Source organism: Cetorhinus maximus, chromosome 9 (genome assembly GCF_964194155.1).
Source record: "Cetorhinus maximus chromosome 9, sCetMax3.hap1.1, whole genome shotgun sequence".
Taxonomy (NCBI): domain Eukaryota; kingdom Metazoa; phylum Chordata; class Chondrichthyes; order Lamniformes; family Cetorhinidae; genus Cetorhinus; species Cetorhinus maximus.
This window is the reverse complement of record NC_135887.1, coordinates 60,663,850-60,686,884: the sequence shown is the minus strand read 5'-3', so window position 1 is coordinate 60,686,884 and position 23,035 is coordinate 60,663,850. Positions and strand designations below refer to the sequence as shown.

General features: G+C 49.2%; 1 protein-coding gene across 1 annotated transcript in view; it reads left to right on the top strand.

Moving 5' to 3' along the window:
* Positions 1-23,035, top strand: part of LOC144684688 (lysosomal acid phosphatase-like) — a 142,854-nt gene that overhangs the window by 60,407 nt on the left and 59,412 nt on the right. Inside the window, 2 exon segments of the mRNA XM_078548795.1 lie at positions 11,933-12,019; positions 14,520-14,652. Of these exon segments, the coding sequence (XP_078404921.1) occupies positions 11,933-12,019; positions 14,520-14,652 (220 nt within the window).

Below are 23,035 nucleotides of genomic sequence, written 5' to 3'. Positions count from 1 at the left end.
TTTTTGCTGACTTGTGGAGGTCTTTGTTGTCAAACACTCACTACCGTAATTTGTAAAAGGTTGAGCTGGCAAAACTGACCTGGTGTCCGATCTCTTTATCAATGATGGCCTTTTGAGAGAGGTGGCTGCCAAGGTATGGGAAGTGTTCAACATACTCTAGAGTCTCCTCTTCAGCAGGTATGGTAGGTGGAATATTTGGCTGACCAGATTAACTGATTGACTGGGTTGATATGAATTTTATTTTGATGACATTCAAGGACAGGCCGAGTCTTTTTTATGCAGAATTGAAGAGATTAGGAGTGGCTTGGTGCAGAAAGGGCAACAAGACTGCGGTCATCCACAAACTGTAGATCATGTATGTCTATGGTGATCAATTTAATTTTGGCACAGAGACTGTTGCAATATCACTTTAAGAGAGTATGCAAATAATGTATGTGTCATCAAGGAACCAGGATATAAAACAGCTTGTGACCAGCAGTCTGCAGGTGTAGTTGCTGTTAGTAATGGTGGTTGCTGTTGTGTATATTGCATCTCTAGAAAAGACCTGTTTGTTGAGCTATCCTGCAATATATGTGTGTGCGTGTGTATAAGTTGTAAACCTTATAGTTTACCAGTCCAGTGAGTGTGCGTTGCAAAGCCAGAAACGCAAGCTGGTGGCGGCGTTGTGAGTTTGAAGGCCACAGGAGCAGCCACAGGCAAAATTTGGTGCAATACAGAGCCCGTATTTGCATTGGTGAATTTGCGTATAGAAGCCAGAAATGCAACAGAGGTGACTGAGGTTCAAGAGCTTTCTATCCAGGAGGTATTTAAGACTCACACCAGAGGGCATCTTTGATGATGTGAATAGCTACTGTCAGGTAGATTGTAAATAGTATGGTGGCTAGTACAGCCTTGCTTTACCCTGGTCCAGATTTTGAAGGCATCTCAGATCTCCCTCTGATGCAGTCATGTCATCATGAAGGATTTGCAGGCTTGTAATGAAGTTTCTTGGAAGTCCAAATTTTACTGTGACAGATTGGGCAGGCCGCCAACCACGTGAACATAAAATACGGCATGATAATGTCAGGTCGGCAAGACAACGCCATCACTCCAGTCTCAGCTGTAATGGAAGGTGAGCAGGCTCCAAAATCAGAAGCCCACCCACTATTCTTAAATAACCACTTACCAAGCAATTTTGCTTGCTAAAGCGTCAGCTGTATTCAATCTTTTGTTGCCTGCTGCACTTTTCCAGATTTGGATGGAGAAAAGTTTGGGAGTGCTTTATGGCAGGTATGATGAGGTGGTACAAGGGCAGAAGAAAAGGCCTAACACTGGGTCCCTGGGGCCATAGCTGCATATGGCAGTGGATTCTGTTGGTGAAGGTGGCTCAAGAGAGTTGTAGTCCTATGTTCATCCAGAAGGCAGGAAGGAAAATATATATATCTGCGTCAACCTGACTACTCTATAAAATTATTATTTTTTTAAAAATGGACAAAGGCTTTTCCCTGATTAGCCATGACTCATACCAGAGGAATTTTGAATTTTCAGAAACCAGCAGGGGCCTCATTATCTTTAAGGAGGCGCTGATACCCCTATGACTGCAGAAAATCAAATTTCAAAGAAATGCACTGACACCCTTCACATCTCTAATGTAGAGTTGGCCAACAGAGATGGGATGCCTGCAAGGACAAAAGGGACCCTGACTCCTCTATCAAACACCTCAGGATTCCAGACCTAGGTAAATACATCCTTTGTCCAACTCCCAGGAGAAGTGGGAGGTAGGTCACATGACCTTGCCCCAAGCTGCTAGAACCTGTAACGTTGCTGTGTGGAACCGAACCCAGGCAGTCTACCATTTTACCATCTAACAGGTAGCAGTAGAAAGAGCTCTGTCCAGATATTTTGCCTGGCCCCAATCTACACTGTGAACTACTGGAACATTGGAAGTTCTGTATCTGTGCGTATAAGACCCATTTATCTCTACGTGCCTTCTTCCATCAGGGAAATCATCGCTTCTGGGAAGATGGATCACCCTGCAACAGTTTCAGCCCTGTTAACCTCTGAAGGAATACGCCACTGGACTTTTGATTCTGGACCCTGGACTCGCATGAAACCATAACTCCTATTTTTATTGTGGTCTTGCCCTCTACCCATCTCTTTCCCTTATCCCTCCTTTATTGTATGAGTGCAAAAAGGGGCGGACGTTGCTAAAACTTCTTCCCGTGTTTTGTGTGTGTGTGTAAAATAAACCAACCCAACCTTCTTATTTTACCTCATCTCGAGTTTGCTGTGGGGTTATTAGTGGAGGATTGGATCACTCCAAACTGAAGGGTTGGGGAAAACATATCAACACTTATAGACATATATAGACAGATAGAAAATAGGAGCAGGAGTAGGCCATTCGAACTTCGAGCCTGCTCCGCCATTCATTATGATCATGGCTGATCATCCAGCTAATAGCCTGCTCCCACTTTCTCCCCATATCCTTTGATCCCTTTCGCCCCAAGAGCTATATCTAACTCCTTCTTGAAAACATACAATGTTTTGGCCTCCACAGACTCACCACTCTCTTGGTGAAGAAATTTCTCCTCACCTCAGACTGTGACCCCTGGTTCTGGACTCCCCACCATCGGGAACATCCTTCCTGCATCTACCCTGTCTAGTCCTGTTAGAATTTTATAGGTTTCCATGAGACCCCCCCCCTCATTCTTCTGAACTCCAGCGAATATAATCCTAATCAATTCAATCTCTCCTCATATGTCAGTCCTGCCATCCCAGGAATCAGTCTGGTATACCTTCGCTGCACTCCCTCTATAGCAAGAACATCCTTCCTCAGATAAGGAGACCAAAACTGCACACAATATTCCAAGTGTGGTCTCACCAAGGCCCTGTACAATTGCAGCAAGACATCCCTGCTCCTGTACTCAAATCCTCTGGCTACGAAAGCCAACATATCATTTGTCTTCTTTACCGCCTGCTGCACCTGCATGCTTACCTTCAGCGACTGGTGTATGAGGATACCTAGGTCTCGTTGCACATTCCCCTCTCTCAATTTATAGCCATTCAGATAGTAACTTGCCTTCCTGTTTTTGCTACCAAAGTGGATAACCTCACATTTATCCACACTGCAACTGTCATGCATTTGCCCACTCACTCAGCTTGTCCAAATCACAGTGAAGCATCTCTGCATCCTCCTCACAGCTCACCCTTCCACCCAACTTTGTGTCATCTGCAGATTTGGAGATATTACATTTAGTTCCCTCATCTAAATCATTAATATATATTGTGAATAGCTGGGGTCCCAGCACCGATCCCTTCAGTACCCCACTAGTCACTGCCTGCTATTTGGAAAAAGACCCTACTCTTTGTTTCCTGTCTGCCAACTAGTTTTCTATTCATCTCAATACACTACCCTGAATCCCATGTGCTTTAATTTTACACGCTAATCTCTTATGTGGGACTTTGTCGAAAGCCTTCTGAAAGTCCAAGCAAACCACATCCACTGGCTCCCCCTCATCAACTCTTCTAGTTACGTCCTTGAAAAATTCCAGTAGATTTGTCAAGCATGATTTCCCTTTCATAAATCCATGCTGACCCTGTCCAATTCTGCCACTGTTTTCCACATGCTCAGCTATTAAATCTTTTATAATTACTCTAGAATTTTCCCCACTACTGACGTCAGGCTGACTGGTCTATAATTCCCTGTTTTCTCTCCACCTCTCTTTTTAAATAGTAATTCATTAGTAGCAGAGACCTGCAAAACATTTGCAGGCAAATTAATATCTTCATCCTTAAACACTGGATTTCTAGCTAGTCTTTCACCAAAGCTTTTAACAGAATTAAAACTTCTCACTGTGGAAAAAGTTACATAAAGCTGACCATGTGTAGGAATGTAAATACAAATTTTGCCGAGGGCCTGACCTTGTGACTTGTTTATAGCCCCAGAATATGAAAGTCTAATTGGGAACTGTCTTTTTTCTGAGTTGGAAAAACAGGTTTACATCTGATGGACTCAATATTATTTGAGGAATAAACAATCTATTTCCTTGAAGCCTGCTTGTTCTTATCTCAGCATCTCTCATTGAAGAAAACCACTTCCTAATTACCAATCTTGTTCTATGACAAACCCCTTGTTAGGATTCACGTTTTGTATCAACATGAGAGCTACGAGGAGAGATTGGATAGGTTGGGATTATTTTCCTTAGAACAAAGAAGGCTGAGAGGTTGACTTGATTGAGGTGTACAAAATTTTGAGGGGAATAGATAGAGTGGACAGAATAAAATTGTTTCCCTTGGTGGAGAATTCTAGAACCAGGGGACATAGATTCAAGATAAGTGGCAGAAGGTGTAGGGGGGACGTGAGGAAGAATTTTTTTACGCAGAGGGTGGTGGGTGTCTGGAATTTGCTGCCCAAGTTGGTGGTAGAGGCAGAAACTCTAAACTCTTTTAAAAAGTACCTGGATCTGCACCTTAAGTGCTGTAAGCTGCAGGTGGGCCGGGTGCAGGAAGGTGGGATTAGAAAGGGCACCTGTGTGTCCTCGGGCTGGCATGGACAAGATGGGCCTAATGGCCTCCTTCTGGGCTGTAACTTTTCGATGGTTCTATAACTGACCCTTCCTGAATCTGTTTGTATGGTGTATGTAAACTCCCAGTGGAGTTTAACTATGTAGAAACTCCAGACTGTCATCATCACCTTTGTCTGTAGAATCAACACTAATTCACCTGACAGTTTTTCTAAAGCTGTTTCATTCAAAAGTGAATCCTCATTTTAGCATGTAGAATAGCTTTCAAGTAAGAAGTTTATAAAATAATTCTCCCCGCTATTTTACCAGACAACCGATTCCACCATCTCATCCACCTCTTCCTCCTGTGCCATCTCCATCCCATGCTGTTTCTCCTCCCATGCCATCCCTCTCACGCCATCCCTATCCCATTCCCCCTGTTCCACCACAAACCTGCTCTTGCCATTCCTCCAATTAATCCCATCCTGCCTCTCATGGAAACAATCTCTTCAGCCAAGGTAACTTGGGGCTCTCCTCACTGCTTTTGTTCTCTACCAACCACCGCACCTCACCACTGCAGCCACCAACACATAGGGCATGATGAGATTGTGCCTCTGTGTGTACCAGGTAGTGCCCACCAAATAAACCTTTCAACAGATGCGCCCCTTAAACTGATCAATCAAAACCCTCTGGCAGATAAAAAGCAAGGTCAGAATTTTACGTTAAATGAGTGGGGCGCGTGCCCAACCCAAAATCGCCTGAGATAGCGTGTCATAGCATGTCATAGAAGTGGAGGGTAGCAGATGGGAGGTCCAGCAGTGTACATGGCTACACTGTCACAAATGAGTCAATGATCTCCACACTGCCAGGATCAGTGTAATGCAGAATGCTGAGGCTTTCATGTGGGTAACATGCAATGGGCCTCAACATGGGGAGGGATCGGCCGGGCAGACAAAAGAATTTTAAGCCCCAGCAGCAGCTGTCTCATGAAGAATGGCTGCATGTGAGCGATAGGCATCTGCCTCTCAGTGTCAGTGTCCTCCAAGTCCCTCAAGAGTGGATGGATGAGAGAGACATCGGGGGGAAGCCATCATGGGCCTGAGGGAGGGCAACTGTTTGTTCGATTGCAGCCCAGCTCAACCCACGGCACACATTGTAATGCTCCTCAGCTGCATATGAACACATGAACCTATGAAATGGGAGCAGAAGTAGGCCATTCGGCCCCTTGAGCCAGCTCCACAATTCAATAAGATCATGGCTGATGTTTGTGTTTCAAGTCCCACATTCCCATCTACCCCCAATAACCTTTGATTCCCTTTCCTAACAAGAATTTATCTACCTCTGCCTTAAAAATATTCATTGACCCCGCCTTCTGAGGCAGAGAGTTCCAAAGTCACACAACCCAGAGAGAAAGAATTTCTCCTCATCTCTGTCCTAAAAGAGCAACCCATAATTCTAAAACAGTGCCCTCTAGTTCTGGATTCACCCACAAGAGCAAACATCCTTTCCACGTCCACCTTGTCAAGGCCATTCAGGATCTTATTTACTTCAATCATGTCACCCCATCAATCTACTTACCTCCTCTTAACCACCTCCAATGAATTTACATCCTTCTTTAAATAAGGAGACCAAAAGCTGCACACAGTATTCGCGATGTCTCAGCCCTCCCTCATGTCCCTGTGTAACTGAAGCATAACATCTTTACTTCTATGTTCAATTCCTCTCGTAATAAAGGACAGCATAGCATGATTGGAGTCAATCCTAGCACAAAGGAAGATAGTTGCTGTTGTTGGAATCAATCATCTCAGTTCTAGGGCATCGTTGCAGGAGATCCTCAGGGTAGTGTTCTAGGCCCAACCATCTTCAGTTGCTTCAATAACCTTCCTTCCATTATAAAGTCAGAAGTGGGGATGTTTGCTGATGATTGCGCAATGTTCAGCACCATTCGCGACTCCTCAGATACTGAAGCAGTCCATGTCCAAATGCAGCAAGACCTGGATAATATCAAGGCTTGAGCTGACATGTGGAAAGTAACATTTGTGCCACACAAGTGCCAGGCAATGACCATCTCCAACAAGAGAGAATCTAACCACTGCCCCTTGACACTCAATGACATTACCATCACTGAATCTCCCATTATCAACATCCTGAGGGTTACCATTGAACAGAAACTGAACTGGACTAGCCAGGTAAATACTGTGTCTACAAGAGCAGGTCAGAGGCTAGGAATCCTGTGGCAAGTTGCTCACCTCCTGACTCCCCAAAGCCTGTCCACCATCTACAAGGCACAAGTCAGGAGTGTGATGGAATACTGTCCACTTGCCTGGATGAGTGCAGCTCCAACAAAACTCAAGAAGCACAACATCATCCAGGCACCACATCCACAAAGATTCACTCCCTTCATTACCGATGCGCAGTGGCAGCAGTGTTTACCATCTACAAGATGCACTGCAGGAACTCACCAAGCCTCCTCCACACTGGCCCTCAGGCTCCTTCACACTGGCACTCGAGCTCATCCCCGCTACCCCTCAGGCTCCTCCCCGCTGCCCCTTGGGCTCCTCCACGCTGGCTCTAGGGCTCCTCCCCGCTGCCCCTTGGGTTCCTCCACGCTGGCTCTAGGGCTCCTCCCCGCTGCCCCTCGGGCTCCTCCGCACTGACTCTCGGTCTCCTTCCCACTGCCCCTCGAGCTCCTCCTCGCTGCCCCTCGAGCTCCTCCTCGCTGACTCTCGGGCTCCTCCGCGCTGACTCTCGGGCTCCTCCCTGCTGCCCCTCGGGCTCCTCTCTGCTGCCCCTCGGGCTCCTCCACCCTGACCCTCGGGCTCCTCCGCCCTGACCCTCGGGCTCCTCCGCCCTGACCCTCGGGCTCCTCCGCCCTGACCCTTGGGCTCCTCTGCGCTGCGCCTCGGGCTCCTCCGCGCTGACCCTCAGGCTCCTCCCCGCTGACACTTGGGCTCCTCCGCCCTGACCCTAGGACTCCTCCGCCCTGCCCCTCGGGCTCCTCCCCGCTGACACTCGGGCTCCTCCGCCCTTCCCCTCGGGCTCCTCCGCGTTGACTCTCGGACTCCTCCGCGCTGACCCTCGGGCTCCTCCCCGCTGATACTCGGGCTCCTCCACGCTGACCTTCGGGCTCATCCCTGCTGATAATCGGGCTCCTCCGCGCTGGCCCTTGGGCTCCTCCGCGCTGACTCTCGGACTCCTCCGCACTGGCGCTCGGGCTCCTCCGCACTGGCGCTCGGGCTCCTCCGCGTTGACTCTTGAACTCCTCCGCGCTGACCCTCGGGCTCCTCCACGCAGGCCCTCGTGCTCCTCCGCGCTGATCCTCGGGCTCCTCCGCACTGACCCTCGGGCTCCTCCGCACTGACCCTCGGGCTCCTCCACGCTGACCCTCGGGCTCCTCCACGCTGACCCTCGGGCTCCTCCCCGCTGATTCTCGGGCTCCTCCGCGCTGGCCCTCGGGCTCCTCCGCGTTGACTCTCGGACTCCTCCGCGCTGACCCTCGGGCTCCTCCGCACTGGCCCTCGGGCTCCTCTGAGTTGACTCTCGGACTACTCTGCGCTGGCCTCGTGCTCCTCCGCGCTGACCCTCGGGCTCCTCCGCGCTGACCCTCGGGCTCCTCTGCGTTGCCTGTCAGCTTGGTGATTGTGATGGCCTCCTTTCCCCTTTGGCAGCAGTTTCCAATCCAATGGAAGGCATTTCCGCAATGGCCAACCTTCCCCTTAAGTCCTGAGGCTTCGCTTGAATGCTGTCACCTTTAATTGGTCAGTGATGTGACAACCCGTGATCCCCATGTGCCGCACATTTAACTTGCGAAGTACCATTAAGTTCAATTCATTTACATGTAAATGAATGATAAGTACCACTTTAACTAGCTCAATTGGCTTCCCACACTTCCATACGGATCGCTGCCTTGCTGCATCCCTGCTGCCAGCATAACGTAGCCCAGAGAACCTGGCATGGGACTTCCGAAACAGCACCTCCTTCACAGTTCCACCGGCAACCTCCCAATCCTTTGCCTCACTTCCCCCTTCTTCAGTTTCCATTAAATTCCACCTATTGTGTCCAATTCTAGGCATTGCACTTCAAAAAGGACGTAAAGGAATTAGACATGGTGCAGAAAAGATTTACGAGAGTGGTGCCAGGGATGAGGGACTGCAGTTACATAAACTCTCCCCCTGCAGCCCCCAAGAGTTGATCATCCTGATTGCGACATGAGGGAAAAACATTTTGACCCAGCGAGTGGTTAGGATCTGGAATGCACTGTCTGAGAGTATGCCGTCCAGACACCTCCTGCTGATTCTGTGCAGCAGGGAGGCATCACTGAACTGTGGGGCCACCCTTTGTCTGCCCTGTGACATGCTTCTTCTCGTGGTCGTCTGCAACACTTCATTGTTGGTGCTTTGCTTGCGGGGGTGGGGGGAGGGTGGTAAATCTTCAGTGGCAGCAGAGAGTTGAAACTGTCTTCACGGATAGGACAGAGCTGATGAGATGTCATCAGGGGCCACAAGGTTGGACCCCTCAGTGGTGCCCTTGGCAATTCTGCAGCCTCCTTCACTTTACATTGAGGTCTGGCCATCAGATATCAGTGCCTGCCCTCACATCACCTGGTACCAGGACCAGCACCTTCCTGCCTGTCCCCAACATTTGATTGGGCTGGGCTCCGGATCTCCAACTTGTCAATAGGCCAGCTACTGCTGTTTCCGCCTCAAATGGCAATGCTACCGCCTCTGGGACCCGCGCTGCCGACATTAAATTCCACGGTTGAGGGCACACCAGTGTTTTATAAAGGTTTTTAAAATGTAGCTATAGAGATAGTGGGGCATTGGTTTTGTTCTGCCAGAATTCCGTTGGTTCTTGAGCAGTCCCCATGGGTTAGAAGATAGCAAAATAACCCTACTGCTCGAGAAAGGAGAGAGAGAGAATTATAGTCCAGTTAGCCTGACATCAATAGTGGAAAAAATGCTGGAATCTATTATTAGGGACATGGTAACAGAGCACTAAGAAAATCATCATATGATTAGACCAACGCAACATGGTTTTATGACAGATTTGTTTTTTGAGGGTGTGGTTAGCAGAGGAGAAAAAGGAGGACCAATGGATGTAGTATATTTGAATTTTCAAAAAGTATTTGATAAGGGTCCACTCAAGAGGTTGTTACACAATCTTAGGGCTCATGAGATTGGAAGGTAATATATTATCATGGATTTGAGCATTAGTTAACAGATGGCAGCTGTAACAAGCAGGGCACCGCGTGGATCAGGACATGGCTTCAGCTATTTACAACCTATATTGATGACCTAGACTGAGTGTAACATATCTAATGTTTGTTGACAATAGAGTTAGTGGGAAAGGAAGTGTGAGGAGGATGCAAAGAGACTGCAAAGGTTATGTGAGTGGGTAATAACATAGCAGATGGAATACAATGTGGAGAAATATGAAGTTATCCACTTTGGAACAAGAAACAGAAAAGCAGAATATTTTTTAAATAATGAAAGATTGGGTAATGTTGGTATTCTGAGTCTCCTTGTTAAACAAATCAGAAAGTTAACATGCAGGTACGGCAAGCAAATAGGAAAGTGAATGGTATATTGACCTTCTGTTAGAAAAGGATTGGAGTAAAAGAGTGAAGAAAATCTTCCTGCAATTTGGGCACCTGGGATACTGTGTACAGTTTTGGTCTCACTTGCGTTGGATATATTTCCCTTGGGGAGATTGCAACAAAGGTTCATTAGACTGATGAGGACATTGTCCTATAAGAGAGGTTCAGTAGACTATATTCCCTAGATTTTAGAATAATGAGAGTCATCAAATTGAAACACATAAATATTTTAAATACTTAAGGGATTTACAAGGTAGATGCTAGTAGGGAGTTTCCCCAGCTGAGGGGCAGGAATAAGGGCTCAGTCATTTCGGATTAAGATGAGGACAAATTTCTTCACCCAGAGGGTTATGAATCTTTGGAATTCTGAACCCCAGAGGGCTGTTGAGTATATTAAAGACAGAGGTTGACAAACATTTGGGGACTAAAGGATATGGTGATAAAGCATTGAGGTAGAGGATCAGTGGTGTTGAATGGCGGAGCTAGCTCAAAGGGCCACTTGGCCTACTCCTGCTTCTATTTCTGCTGTTCTTCTCTTGAAATCTGTTACGATCTTCCTCAGTGTTTACTATCTTTCTGAGTTTTGCAGCTTCTCTAACCTTTGAAATTATCCCCTGTAAATCCAACATAGAACAAAGAAAAGTACAGCACAGGAACAGGCCCTTCGGCCCTCCAAGCCTGCGCCGATCATATTGTCCGTCAACCAAAACATTTTGCATTTCTGGGGTCCGTAAACCTCTATTCCCATCCTATTCATGTATTTGTCAAGCTGCCTCTTAAACAACACTATCGTACCTGCTTCCACCACCTCCTCTGGCAGCGAATTCCAGACACTCACTATCCTCTGCATAAAAAACTTGCCCCGCACATCTCCTCTATAGTTTTTTCCTCTCACCTTAAATCTATGTCCCCTAGTAATTGACTCTTCCACCTTAATGGTAGAGTGGTGGATATGCCAGGCCATGAAGTTACAGATTATGGTTGAGTACAATTCTGCTCACAGCGCCTCATGGTTGCCCAGTCTTGAGTTGCTCGATATGTTTGAAATCTATCCCATTTAGCCTGGTGATAGTGCCACAGAATATGATGGAGGGTATCCTCAATGTGAAGATGGGACTTTGTCTTCACAAGGACCGTACGGTGGTCACTCCCACCAATACTGTCAGGTATAGTGGTCATAAGAGGGGAGGGTTGGGGAGAATGGTGTAACTGTGATCATCTCAGGGACCCTCTCTCTGAGGGGGGTGTAACTGTGATCGTCAGGGACCCTCTCTCTGAGGGGGGTGTAACTGTGATCGTCAGGGACCCTATAAGGGGGGTGTAACTGTGATCATCAGGGACCCTCTCTCTGAGGGGGGTGTAACTGTGATTGTCAGGGACCCTCTAAGGGGGGTGTAACTGTGATCGTCAGGGACCCTCTCTCTGAGGGGGGTGTAACTGATTGTCAGGGACCCTGTCTCTGAGGGGGGTGTAACTGTGATCGTCAGGGACTCTCTAAGGGGGGTGTAACTGTGATCGTCAGGGACCCTCTCTCTGAGGGGGGTGTAACTGTGATCATCAGGGACCCTCTAAGGGGGGTGTAACTGTGATCGTCAGGGACCCTCTCTCTGAGGGGGGTGTAACTGTGATCGTCAGGGACCCTCTCTCTGAGGGGGGTGTAACTGTGATTGTCAGGGACCCTCTAAGGGGGGTGTAACTGTGATCGTCAGGGACCCTCTCTCTGAAGGGGGTGTAACTGTGATTGTCAGGGACCCTCGCTCTGAGGGGGGAGTGTAATTGTTATCCTCTCAGGAATTTTTTGCCAATGAAATGAGGCAGTTTCTGATGTGATTTTCTCTGCTGGTTGCCCATTTAGGCCTTGCTGGACCTGGTGTCTGAAAGGACCAAGTCGAAGGTGACATTCCAGAATGTGTGGAAATTATACGACACTCTGTTGTGTGAGGTGAGTACCTTGTGTTTGTGTGACTGAGTCCGTGAATCTAGTGTCTTTTGCTGCCCTTTCTATCGTCAGCCTGTGCTGGGAAGCTGCAAGTATAAATGTACAATCTGCCCACACTGGGTTGAATAAAGCTGGAACTGGTTATTTTGACAACTCCACAGATGTACAGGACTACAGGGAGGAGGCAAGGGAATGGCATTAGGTGAATTGCTGCTTCAGACACAATGGAGCCAAATGGCCCTGTACTGTAACCATTCAGTGATTCTGTGACACATTTGCTTGCTGGCAGCTTCAAAATTGCACTTTGCTCACTGCTGCAGGGTTTGTTTAGTTGAAGATACACTGTTCTCATAACCTTGAACTCTGCGTTCTGCCAGCTGATATTTTCTAATTAACCAACTCTTAGACCACACCTTGATGACTGTTTGTTTAAAGTACGGTAACCAATCTCATTCTACGGCTTGCTCCTCCGGAAGAACATTATTATCGCAGCTAATTGGAATATCTCAACTCCACCTTTAACATACAAGTACACCCCACTCTCTGACTCTCTCTTTCTCACTTCCCCCCATTACACTCACATACTCGCTCCTCTATCCCATTCTGCCTCATCCCCTGCTCTCTCACCCCGGTCTCTCTCTCTCTCTCTCTGGCTCTCTCTCTGCTCGCCACTCCCATCCCTGCCTCCCCCTCTCCATCCCCTTTCCCTTGTCCACACCCTCGCCTTTCCCCCTCCTGTCCTTCCCCCACTTGCCCCTACCCCTCCGGTTGCACCTCCTGCTTGACCAACCCTCTCTAGCTCACCCCCTCTCTCCCACCTCCCCCTCTCACTACCCCCTCCCCTCCCCTTCCCCCTCCCTTTACCCCATCCACCTCAATGGCCCCTCTCACTTCTCCATCCCGGTCCCCTCCCATTCTCGCTCCCCCTCTTCTTCCATTTCCACCCTCTCGCTCCCCTTCCCCCTCTTGCTCCCTCTCCCCCTCTCACTCCCCTTCCCCTCTCGCTCCCCTTCCCCTCCTGCTCTGCTTCCCTCTCCCGCTCCACCTCCCCCTCCCTCTCGCCCTCCCGCTTGCCCTTCCCACTCACCCCTCACCTCTCCCCATTGCCTCTCCCACTGCCGCTCGCCCCTCCCCCTCACGCTTGCCTCTCCGCCTCTCGCTCGCCCCCCGCTTTCCACTCATCCCTCCCCTCCCACTCTCCCCTACCCCTCCCGCTCACCCCTCCGCCTCCTGCTCGCCCCTCCCTATTCAGCGCGCTCCTCCCCCCTACCCATCCTGCTCGCCTGTCCCCCCACTCACCCTCCTGCTCGACCCTCCCGCTCACCCCTACCCCTCTCACATGCTCCTCCCGCTTGCCCCTCCCACTCCCGCTTGCACCCCCCCCCAACTTTCATCTCTCGCTCGCCGTCTCTCCTCTCACTCGCCCCTCCCGCCCGCTGCTCCAACTCCCGCTCGCCACACCCCCTCCTGCTCGCCACTCCACCTCTCGCTCATTCCTCCCCTCGCCCCTCCCACTCACTTCTCTCACTTGCGCCCCCTCCCTCGCCCTTGCCCCTTCCCTTCACCCCTCCCCCTCTCGCTTGGCCTCGCCCCTCCCCCTCGCCCCTCACCTGCACGTTCGCCCTCCCGTTCACTCTCTCGCCCACCCTCTTGCTCATCCTTCTGCTCTCCCTCTCCACTGCTCGCACTCCATCCCCCTCTCACTAGCCCTCTCCCTCTTGCTCCACATCCCCCCTTGCTCTGCCTCCTCCTCTCGCTCGCCCCTCACTCCACCTCCCCCTCTCACTTCACTGCTCGCACCCACTCACCCTCCCCCTCCTGCTCACCATCCCCCTCCACCCTCCCTCCCCCTCTCCCCCCTCACCCTCTTGCCCCTCCCCTCTCGCCGTTCCTCCTCCTCCTCCCCTCCCCATCTCGCCCTCCACTCCCTCCCCCCTCTTGCCCTTACCCCTCTCACTCCCAGCTCCCCCTCTTGCCCGTCCCCCTCTCGCCCCTCCTCCTCACGCTGCTCCCCCTCTCTTTCCCCCTCTCGGTCCTCCTCCTCAACCTCTTGGTCCTCCCCCTCCCTCTCCTACCCCTCTCACTCCTTCCCCTGCCCCTCCTCTGCCTCTTGCTCCTCCCCCTCTCACTCCTCCTCCACCCCTTCCTCTCCCCCCCACTCGCTCCTCCCCCTCCCTCTCTCGCTCTTTCCCCTTCCCCTCTCGCTCCTCTGCCTCCACCCTTTCACTCTCCCTCTGCCCTCTTGCTCCACACTCCTCCCTTGCTCCCACTTGCTCACCTTCTCTCCTTCCTTCCCTCTTTCCCCGTGATCATGTTCACCCTATACTGCACCCTTCACTCATTGATCTGTTTCTCTTATTTAGCTTCTTTCTGAAGGAGTGAGAATTGCTGGTAATTCATCCATCACCCAAATTTGCCTTGCCCCCTGATGGGTAGAACGTGTTTAAACATGGTAATTTTCTGAGTTAGCAAGTTAACTTGTATTTTTATCTAACCTTTGCAGAAAATTCACAATTTCTCTCTGCCTTCCTGGGTGACACCAGAAGTGATTGCTCGTCTGAGAGAACTGTATGACTTGAGCATGGAAACCCTCTTCCGCATTCATGAAACGCCGGTGAAATCGCGGCTGCAAGGGGGTGAGTGAGGGCTGCGGATAAAACCTGGGGATTGCAAAGGAAACAAAGAAAGATGAGATGGAAGCAGTGAGCTGATGCAGTAACTCTGCAGGTGTGTGCTTCAGGGAAGTGGCAACCAGGACGGCAGCCAGGCACCATCCCTGCACTCGCATCAATGCTCCTCTGAGATCAACCGCAATGGGGGCATGGTATTGTTTTTAGGGGACTCCACATCTGACCCTCTTTCCTACCTAACATGCAGCTACTGACTTCTGGTCCTGTGCGTTTTCCCACCCTATCACAAAGAGAAGATTCTTTTTTCATTCGTTCATGGGATGTGGGCATCGCTGGCTAGGCAATTGCCCATCCCTAATTACCCTTTAGAATGTGATGGTAAGCACCAACTGCAGTCCATGTGATGTAGGTACACCCACAGTGCTGTTAGGGAGGGAGTTCCAGGATTTTGACCCAGTGACAGTGAAGGAACGGCGATATATTTCCAAGTCAGGATGGTGAGTGACTTGGAGGGGAACTTCCAGGTGGTGGTGTTCCCATGTATCTGCTGCCCTTGCCCTTCTAGGTGGTGGTGGTCGTGGGTTGTAAAGTTCTGCCTGAGGAGCCTTGGTGAGTTTCTGCAGCACATCTTGTAGATGGTACACCCTGCTGCTACTGTGCGTTGGTGGTGGAGGGAGTGAATGTTTGTGGATGGGATGCCAATCAAGCGGGCTGCTTTGTCCTGGATGGGGTCAAGCTTCTTGTGTATTGTTGGGGCTGCACTCGTCCAGGCAAGTGGAGAGTATTCCATCACACTCCTGACTTGTGCCTTGTGGACAGGCTTTGGGGAGCCAGGAGGTGAGTTACTCACCACAGGATTCCTAGCCTCTGACCTGCTCTTGTAGTCACAGTATTTATATGGCAGGCCCAGTTCAGCTTCTGGTCAATGATAACCCCCAGGATGTTGATAGCAGGAATTCAGCGATGATAATGCCATTGAATGTCAAGGGACAATGGTTAGATTCTCTCTTGTTGAAGATGGTCATTGCCTGGCACTTGTGTGGTGCGAATATTACTTGCCGCCTGTCAACCCAAGCCTAGATATTGTCCAGGCCTTGCTGCATTTGGACATTTTCCACATAGTCGGGTAGATGCCAGTGTTGTAGATGTACTGGAACAGCTTGGCTAGGGGCGCAGCAAGTTCTGGAGCACAAGCCTTCAGTACTTTTGCCAGAATATTGTCAGGGCCTTTGCAGTATCCAGTGCCTTCAACTGTTTCTTGTTATCACTTGGAGTAAATTGAATAGGCGGTAGACTGGCACCTTTGATGCTGGGGACCTCCGGAGGAGGCCGAGATGTATCATCCACTTGGCACCTCTGGCTGAAGATTGATGCAAATGCTTCAGCCTTATCTTTTGCACTGATATGCTGGGCTCCCCCATCATTGAGGATAGGGATATTTGTGGAGCCTCCTCCTCCAGTAAGTTGTTTAATTGTCCACCACCATTCACGACTAGATGTGGCAGGACTGCAGAGCTTAGATCTGATCTGTTGGTTGTTGAGTCGCTTAGCTCTATCTATTGCTTGCTGCTTATGCTGTTTGGCACACAAGTAGTCCTGTGCTGTAGCTTCGTTGACACCTCATATTTAGGTATGCCTGGTGCTGTTCTTGGCATGCCCTCCTGCACTCTTCATTGAACCAGGGTTGATTTCCTGGCTTGATGTTAATGGTAGCGTGGGGGTATGCCAGGTCATGAGGTTACAGATTGTGGTTGAGTGCAATTCTGCTCCTGCTGCTGATGGCCCACAGCACCTCATGGATGCCCAATCTTGAGTTCCTAGATCTGTTTGAAATCTATCCCATTTAGCACGGTGGTAGTGCCACACAACATGATGGAGGGCATCCTCAGTGTGAAGCCGGGACTTCGTCTCCACAATGACTGTGCGGTAGTCACTCCTACCGATACTGTCATGGACAGATGCATCTGCGGCAGGCAGGTTGGTGAGAATGAGGTCAAGTATGTTTTTCTCTCTTGTTGGTTCCCTCACCACCTGCCACAGACCCAGTCTAGGAAGTATGTCCTTTAGGACTTAGCCAGCTCAGTCAATAGTGGTGCTACCGAGACACTCGTGGTGATGGACATTGGTGTCCCCCACCCAGAGTACATTCTGCGCCCTTGCCACCCTCAGTGCTTCCTCCAAGTGGTGTTCAACATGGAGGAGCATGGATTCATCAGCTGAGGAAGGGCGGTACATGGTAATCAGCAGGAGGTTTTCTTGCCCATGTTTAACCTGATGTCATGAGACTTCCAAACTACCAAACAATTACTTATATCACTGAATTTTGTCTCAAATGCAAATTCTGTCGTGGAAATATTTTTACATGTAGAAACCTTTGGAATATTTGCAGCATGGCTTTCAAGCTGGCTTGTTAAAGATAATCTATGTCCCATTGTGCGTTCCTGTATATAAGCTAAAGTACCCGAAAAGGATTCCAGAATTGAAGCACTAGCCACAGCTTGACATCAAATTTCCTGACCTCCTCCTGCTCGATGCTCCTCTTCCAAGCACACAGTTTCAAGGGCTCAGAAAAGGGATGAGGTTGAAAAGCTTGGCCGAGGATCATGGATTTGCGAACACTTGACATAATGTTGTACCAGAGACAGAGGAGCTGGAACATTGTGTCAGAAAACTGTGAGGCAGGATGTGGGGGTAAGGCTGTTAACTTAACACAGAGACAGGCACTTCACCTTGCACTCCAGGTCTGAAGGAAGTGCCCATCACATCCCCCGAAACTAACGCCCAACGAACAACTCTCCTCACTCGAGGCAAGTAAAGAAAAGAGGGAGTGAGCACTCTGGTCCTACTCGACCAAAGATTGCTGTTACTCTGGTAGTGTCCAAAGCAGCCAGTCTGTGTGGAGACCCTCCTGAGTGACAGGCTACTGGTCCAAAGACAGCTGTTATTCTGGCAGTGGTGAAAATATTTGCTTGAGCCTAGAGGGGCCTAGAGCACGGGCTCCGGTGTTTTGCACATTGTGCACACCACCGCCCCCACCAATCAAACCCTTTCCTGGGCCCTGCTCACCACCACACGTTAGCCTCCAGAGTTACCCAAGAATCCATCCGTGGCCTCGTGCTCTTCTTTATTTGTGTGCTGGAGCACAGGTATGGGGTCAGGTTTCACCTGTACACTAACTACATCCATCTCCATCTCACCACTACATCTGTCCACCCTGCCACTGTCTCTTACTTCTCACCCTGCTTGTCTGAGTTCCAGTGGTGCATGAGCAAGAAATTCCTCCAACTAAATATGGGAAAGACTGAGGCCATTGTCTTTGGTCCTGACTGTTCTCTAGTAACCGACTCCATATCTACCCCTGGGCATTGTCTGAGGCTCAACCAGGCTATTCACAAACCTGGAGCCCAATTTTGATCCTGAACTGACACCATGTCCTAACCATTACAAAGACCACCTACTTCTACCTCCATAACTTCACTAGGTTTAGCCCTGCTTCAGCTCATCTGTTGCTGAAATCTTCATCCATGCTGGAAGATTTTGCATTCAAGAGCCACATATACCTAAGATAGGCAGTTGAGTATTTGTAACTAATTTTAAGGTAGTTTATTAAGAAGCAGCAGTCCACATATGATGCATATGATAAGAGGGCCTGGTTTCACAGCAACTGTCCCCAAACTGACCAGTCTCTGGGAGGGTCTTGTTTCACCGTAACTGTCCCCACACTGACCAGTCTCTTGGTAGGGTCTGATTTCACAGCAACTGTCCCCACACTGACCAGTCCCTGGGAGGGTCTGGTTTCACAGCAACTGTCCCCACACTGACCAGTCTCTTGGGAGGGTCTGGTTTCACAATAAGTGTCCCCACACTGACCAGTCTCTTGGGAGGGTCTGGTTTCACAGTAACTGTCCCCACACTGACCAGTCTCTGCAAGCAACTCCCACACACGTGGATCCTTCCCCAATCACACTCATCTCAATGTCCTGAACATTTTCAATGCTGCCTGCTGGGGTTTGCTTTCCTTTCACTTTCGGATTTACAAACATGGTGAGTTTAACCTTCTTCTTCAGCTCCCCCATCCTTTCTCCCTCCCCCAGTCACTCATGTCCTTTCCCCCATCACTGTCGACCCCCCTGGCATCACTTTCCACCTCCCCACCATCACCTACTAGCCACAACTCTTTTCTTTAGGGGACATCCAGGTAAATGTGCATGTGCCGTACCTTCTCAAAAATAGTACCCCTATCCACATTAACCTCCCTGACCTCCTCCTTCCCACTCCCAGGGTCGGTGTTTGCCTCTGAGTCCCCACCAAGCACCCTTGCTGACCCTTCTACCAATACTGTCGCACCCTCACCATGCCACCCTACCACCTCACTCTGCCCTCTCTTATTCTGACCGTTCCCTCCTACAACACCCACCTTCATTTCCCTCTCCAGGGGGCAGTCATCAACTCCATAGACCCCTCCCTTCCACATTCACTTGGACATCCCCACCACCCTCTCTTGGAACTCCTTCCCCTCTTGGAACCCTCCTCCCCACCGATCTCCTCCTCCCACCCCTGGACTTCTTTTCCCCCTGTACTCCTTCCCACCCCTACTCTTTGCCCCCTTCCTGACTCCTTTCTGCACCCTTACTCCTTCCCGCTCTGGAATCCTCCCTACACCCACCCAACCTGCCCTGACACCTTCGATTCCCCCCAAACCTTACTCCCCTCTGATGCCTTCGTTCCCCACCTTCCAACCCTCCTCCCCCGCCGATACCTTCATTCCAACAGCCCCCAAGCCAACACATCTTCTTCTCCCAGTGAAACCTAGACCTTCCTCTCCCACCCACCAGCCCCCACCTGGTACATCTTCCCCTCCCACCCACATCATTACAAGACTTTGCCTCTGGGTGGAATGACCGGTAGAGACAAAGGCAGTAAAGGTCTCGGTAAAGGTGGTGCTAAAAGGCACTGGAAAGTCCTCCCAGATAATATTCCTCTCCCACAAACAGCTGGACCTTCCTCTCCAACCCCTCGACGGTCATCTGTAGCAGACCATGGCCAGGACACTGAAGTCACAAAGCAGACCCTCAATGGTGATTTTCCACCCTCCGTGAGCTGCTTCACGGCAGAGCCATGTCAATGAGAATCCACCCAGCCGTGGACGTCCCTCCGGGGTCTTGTTGCTGTTGGGCTGCAGCATCTTCTGCTCCTCGGATATCCGCAATGTGAGCAAGGCCCTGACTGCAAGTCCTGACTTCTGCATGTCACAGTTGTCAAGACGTGTTCTGCACGGGCGTGTTTTCCCGCCTACATGCTCTGATGATCCAACAGGGGGATGATTCCAGCGAATTGGGCTTATAATGATATGCAGATATATTACAATGAAGTTCCTGATGACAGGAAACACAGCCCACCATTGACAGGCGGAGCGGACAGTTGCAAACATGTATCATGACGGCATGAAACCAATTTTTGACCTTCCCACCATATTGTCCGCTCATGACCGCCATGACACCTGATGCCAGTGGGCACGGAAAATCCCACCCTTAGTCTCGAAAGATAACATATGGTAACAAACAGCCTGAATGGTTAAAGCCAAGTCTGAAAGGCAATGCTTCTGGTTCACATTTGATTTCTGTAGATAAGTTCTTGAACTTGTAAGACTCCTGGGTCCCTTGTGGTATCAGTACTCATGTGATCCTGGAAACTTGCTAAAAAAAACCACAAAAACAAAATCTATTGTGACTCTGCTTCGGAGCCGAATGTGTTAATAATGTCCAATCATATCTGTAAACTTAGAACCTCAAAATTTAGTAATGTTCAAAATGTACTTTTAGCAATACGCAAGTTGTGTGGTGAATTTTAGTAAAAGCAGCTGACAGCAGAAAGAGTTATCTTCCTGCTTGTTTTCCCAAGGGGCTGAGCAAAGAATTCTCAAACGCACAGAATTGCGTCACTTTATGTAATTTCAAAAAAAAATCGTCGCCATCAAAAAGCCAAGCTCCATTTTAAACTCTTTTTAAATTCTTCCGCTTTCTTTTCTGCAGCTTTGCTCAAACTTTGGATTAAAATCCAATTATTCCAAAACCTTTTAGCATTTTGTAAGACCTTTCTCACCTAAGATTATTTCTTTGTTACAACCAGGATTTTAAGACCAAAAGAGTTAAAGAGAGATACCAGCTTCTTAAAAGGGCAACACTCTAGCCTTACAGACTAAATGTAGAAAAGGAACAGAAGCTTTCCTTTATCTCTTTTGTTTATCCTTTTTCTACTTTAAAACAGTTTTCAAGTTCTTCAAGACTTCAGGGAAACAAACTGTAGAGCTTTTTCACAGCTGCACAAGTAGATTTTAATTTAAATGAACACCCTGCATTCACAATGACTTGGCGTTTCAAATGTATGATAGGCATCAGCAGCACTTGAACCTCCTTTTGGACTGTTGAAAATGCGCTTTTACTTCAGGTGATTTTCCCAGTTTGGTTAATGTGGGAATGAGGTTGTCCCAATCTGATCCATGCCCTTTGGACAGGGTCCTGCTGCCCTGCCCTGTGGCTCTTCAACTGGGTGAGGCGTCTCCCTCACTATCTGCTTGGGAATTCCCGTGGTCTCCTTCTAAATGTGGAAAGAAGGTTTCTGCAAGCCAAATCTTTTTGACCTTTCTTTCCTGGTTTAACCATATGACTCCCCTCAGGCTCTTCAACTAAGTGGTGCATCTCTCTCACTGTCTCTCTCTGCCCGCTTTGGAACTTTCCTGGTCCCTGTTAAACTCTGAAAAGAAAGTGTCTGCCAACCCAATTACTGGGTTACTCCCCTCATCTTTTTAAAAATCCTATAGGTCCTTCCTTGACTCTATGTTCTACAGGCCTGGTTTCGGCCCCTTTAACGCCCGAGGGTTGTATCATGATGCCTTTTAGCTCGGTTGGTCTGGTCTCGGCCTCTTTTGTCTCAGAATCACAGTGCAGAAGAGGGCCTTCGTCACCGACACGTGACAAACACCTGACCTACCTACCTAATCCCATTTACCAGCACATGTCCCATAGCCTTGAATGTTATGATGTGCCAAGTGCTCATCCAGGTACTTTTTAAAGGATGTGAGGCAACCCGCCTCCACCACCCTCCCAGGCAGTGCATTCCAGACCGTCACCACCCTCTGGGTAAAAAAGTTATTCCTCATATCCCCCCTAAACCTCCTGCCCCTCACCTTGAACTTATGTCCCCTCGTGACTGACCCTTCAACTGAGGGGAACAGCTGCTCCGTATCCACCATGTCCATGCCCCTCATAATCTTGTGCACCTCAATCAGGTCGCCCCTCAGTCTTCTCTGCTCCAATGAAAACAACCCAAATGTATCTAAGATAATAGCAAAATACTGCAGATGCTGGAAATCTAGAACAAAAACAAAAATAAAAATACCTGGAAAAACTCAGCAGGTCTGACAGCATCTGGGGAGAGGAATACAGTTGACGTTTCGAGTCCGTATGACCCTTCATCAGAACTGAGGAACTAGAGAAATGAGGTGAAATATAAGCTGGTAGAGGCGGGGTGGGACAGGCAGAGCTCGATAGGGGTCCACTGATAGGTGAAGGCAAAGAAGAGATTGCCATGATATTATCGAAGGAATGTGCTAAAGGGGACATTAAAGGTAGCAAGCAGGACAGTCAAGTGGCAGATGAGGTGGGGGAAGGGAGAGACAAAACAATATATCGAAATACATTTTTAAAGAAGTGCCAGCAGCTGATATGAGGTAGCTGCAATTTCCTTTGACTACTACACTGAAGTAAAGCGTTTAAAGTCTCATATCTTTTCACCACAAGTTTCTCAATCTGCCCTAGAAAAGATTATCAATACGGATCACAAAGAGCCCTCGTTCTACCCTGATTGCTGCTATTGTACAACTAAATATTGGGCAGTATGTACACACTCCTAAATATAGGCTGTTTGAATCACATAGAGTGAACAGCAACATCCCATCTCTGAATGCTTCTAAGGTGGATGTGGAATCTCAACAGAAATCGGGCCTCAGGTTCTCCCGGTCACTGCCACTCACCCCTGAAATCCAGATGAAGCAGTTTATTGTCCCCACACTGACCAGTCTCTGAGAGGGTCTAGTTTCACAGTAACTGCCCGCACACTGACCAGTCTCTAGGATGGTCTGGTTTCACAGTAACTGTCCCCATTCTTACCAGTCTCTGGGATGGTCTGGTTTCACAGGAACTCTCCCCAAACTGACCAGTCTCAGGGATGGTCTGGTTTCACAGGAACTCTTCCCACACTGACCAGTCTCAGAGAGGGTCTGGTTTCACAGTAACTGTCCCCACACTGACCAGTCTCAGAGAGGGTCTGGTTTCACAGTAACTGTCCCTATACTGTCCGGCCTCTGGGAGGGTCTGGTTTCACAGTTAAT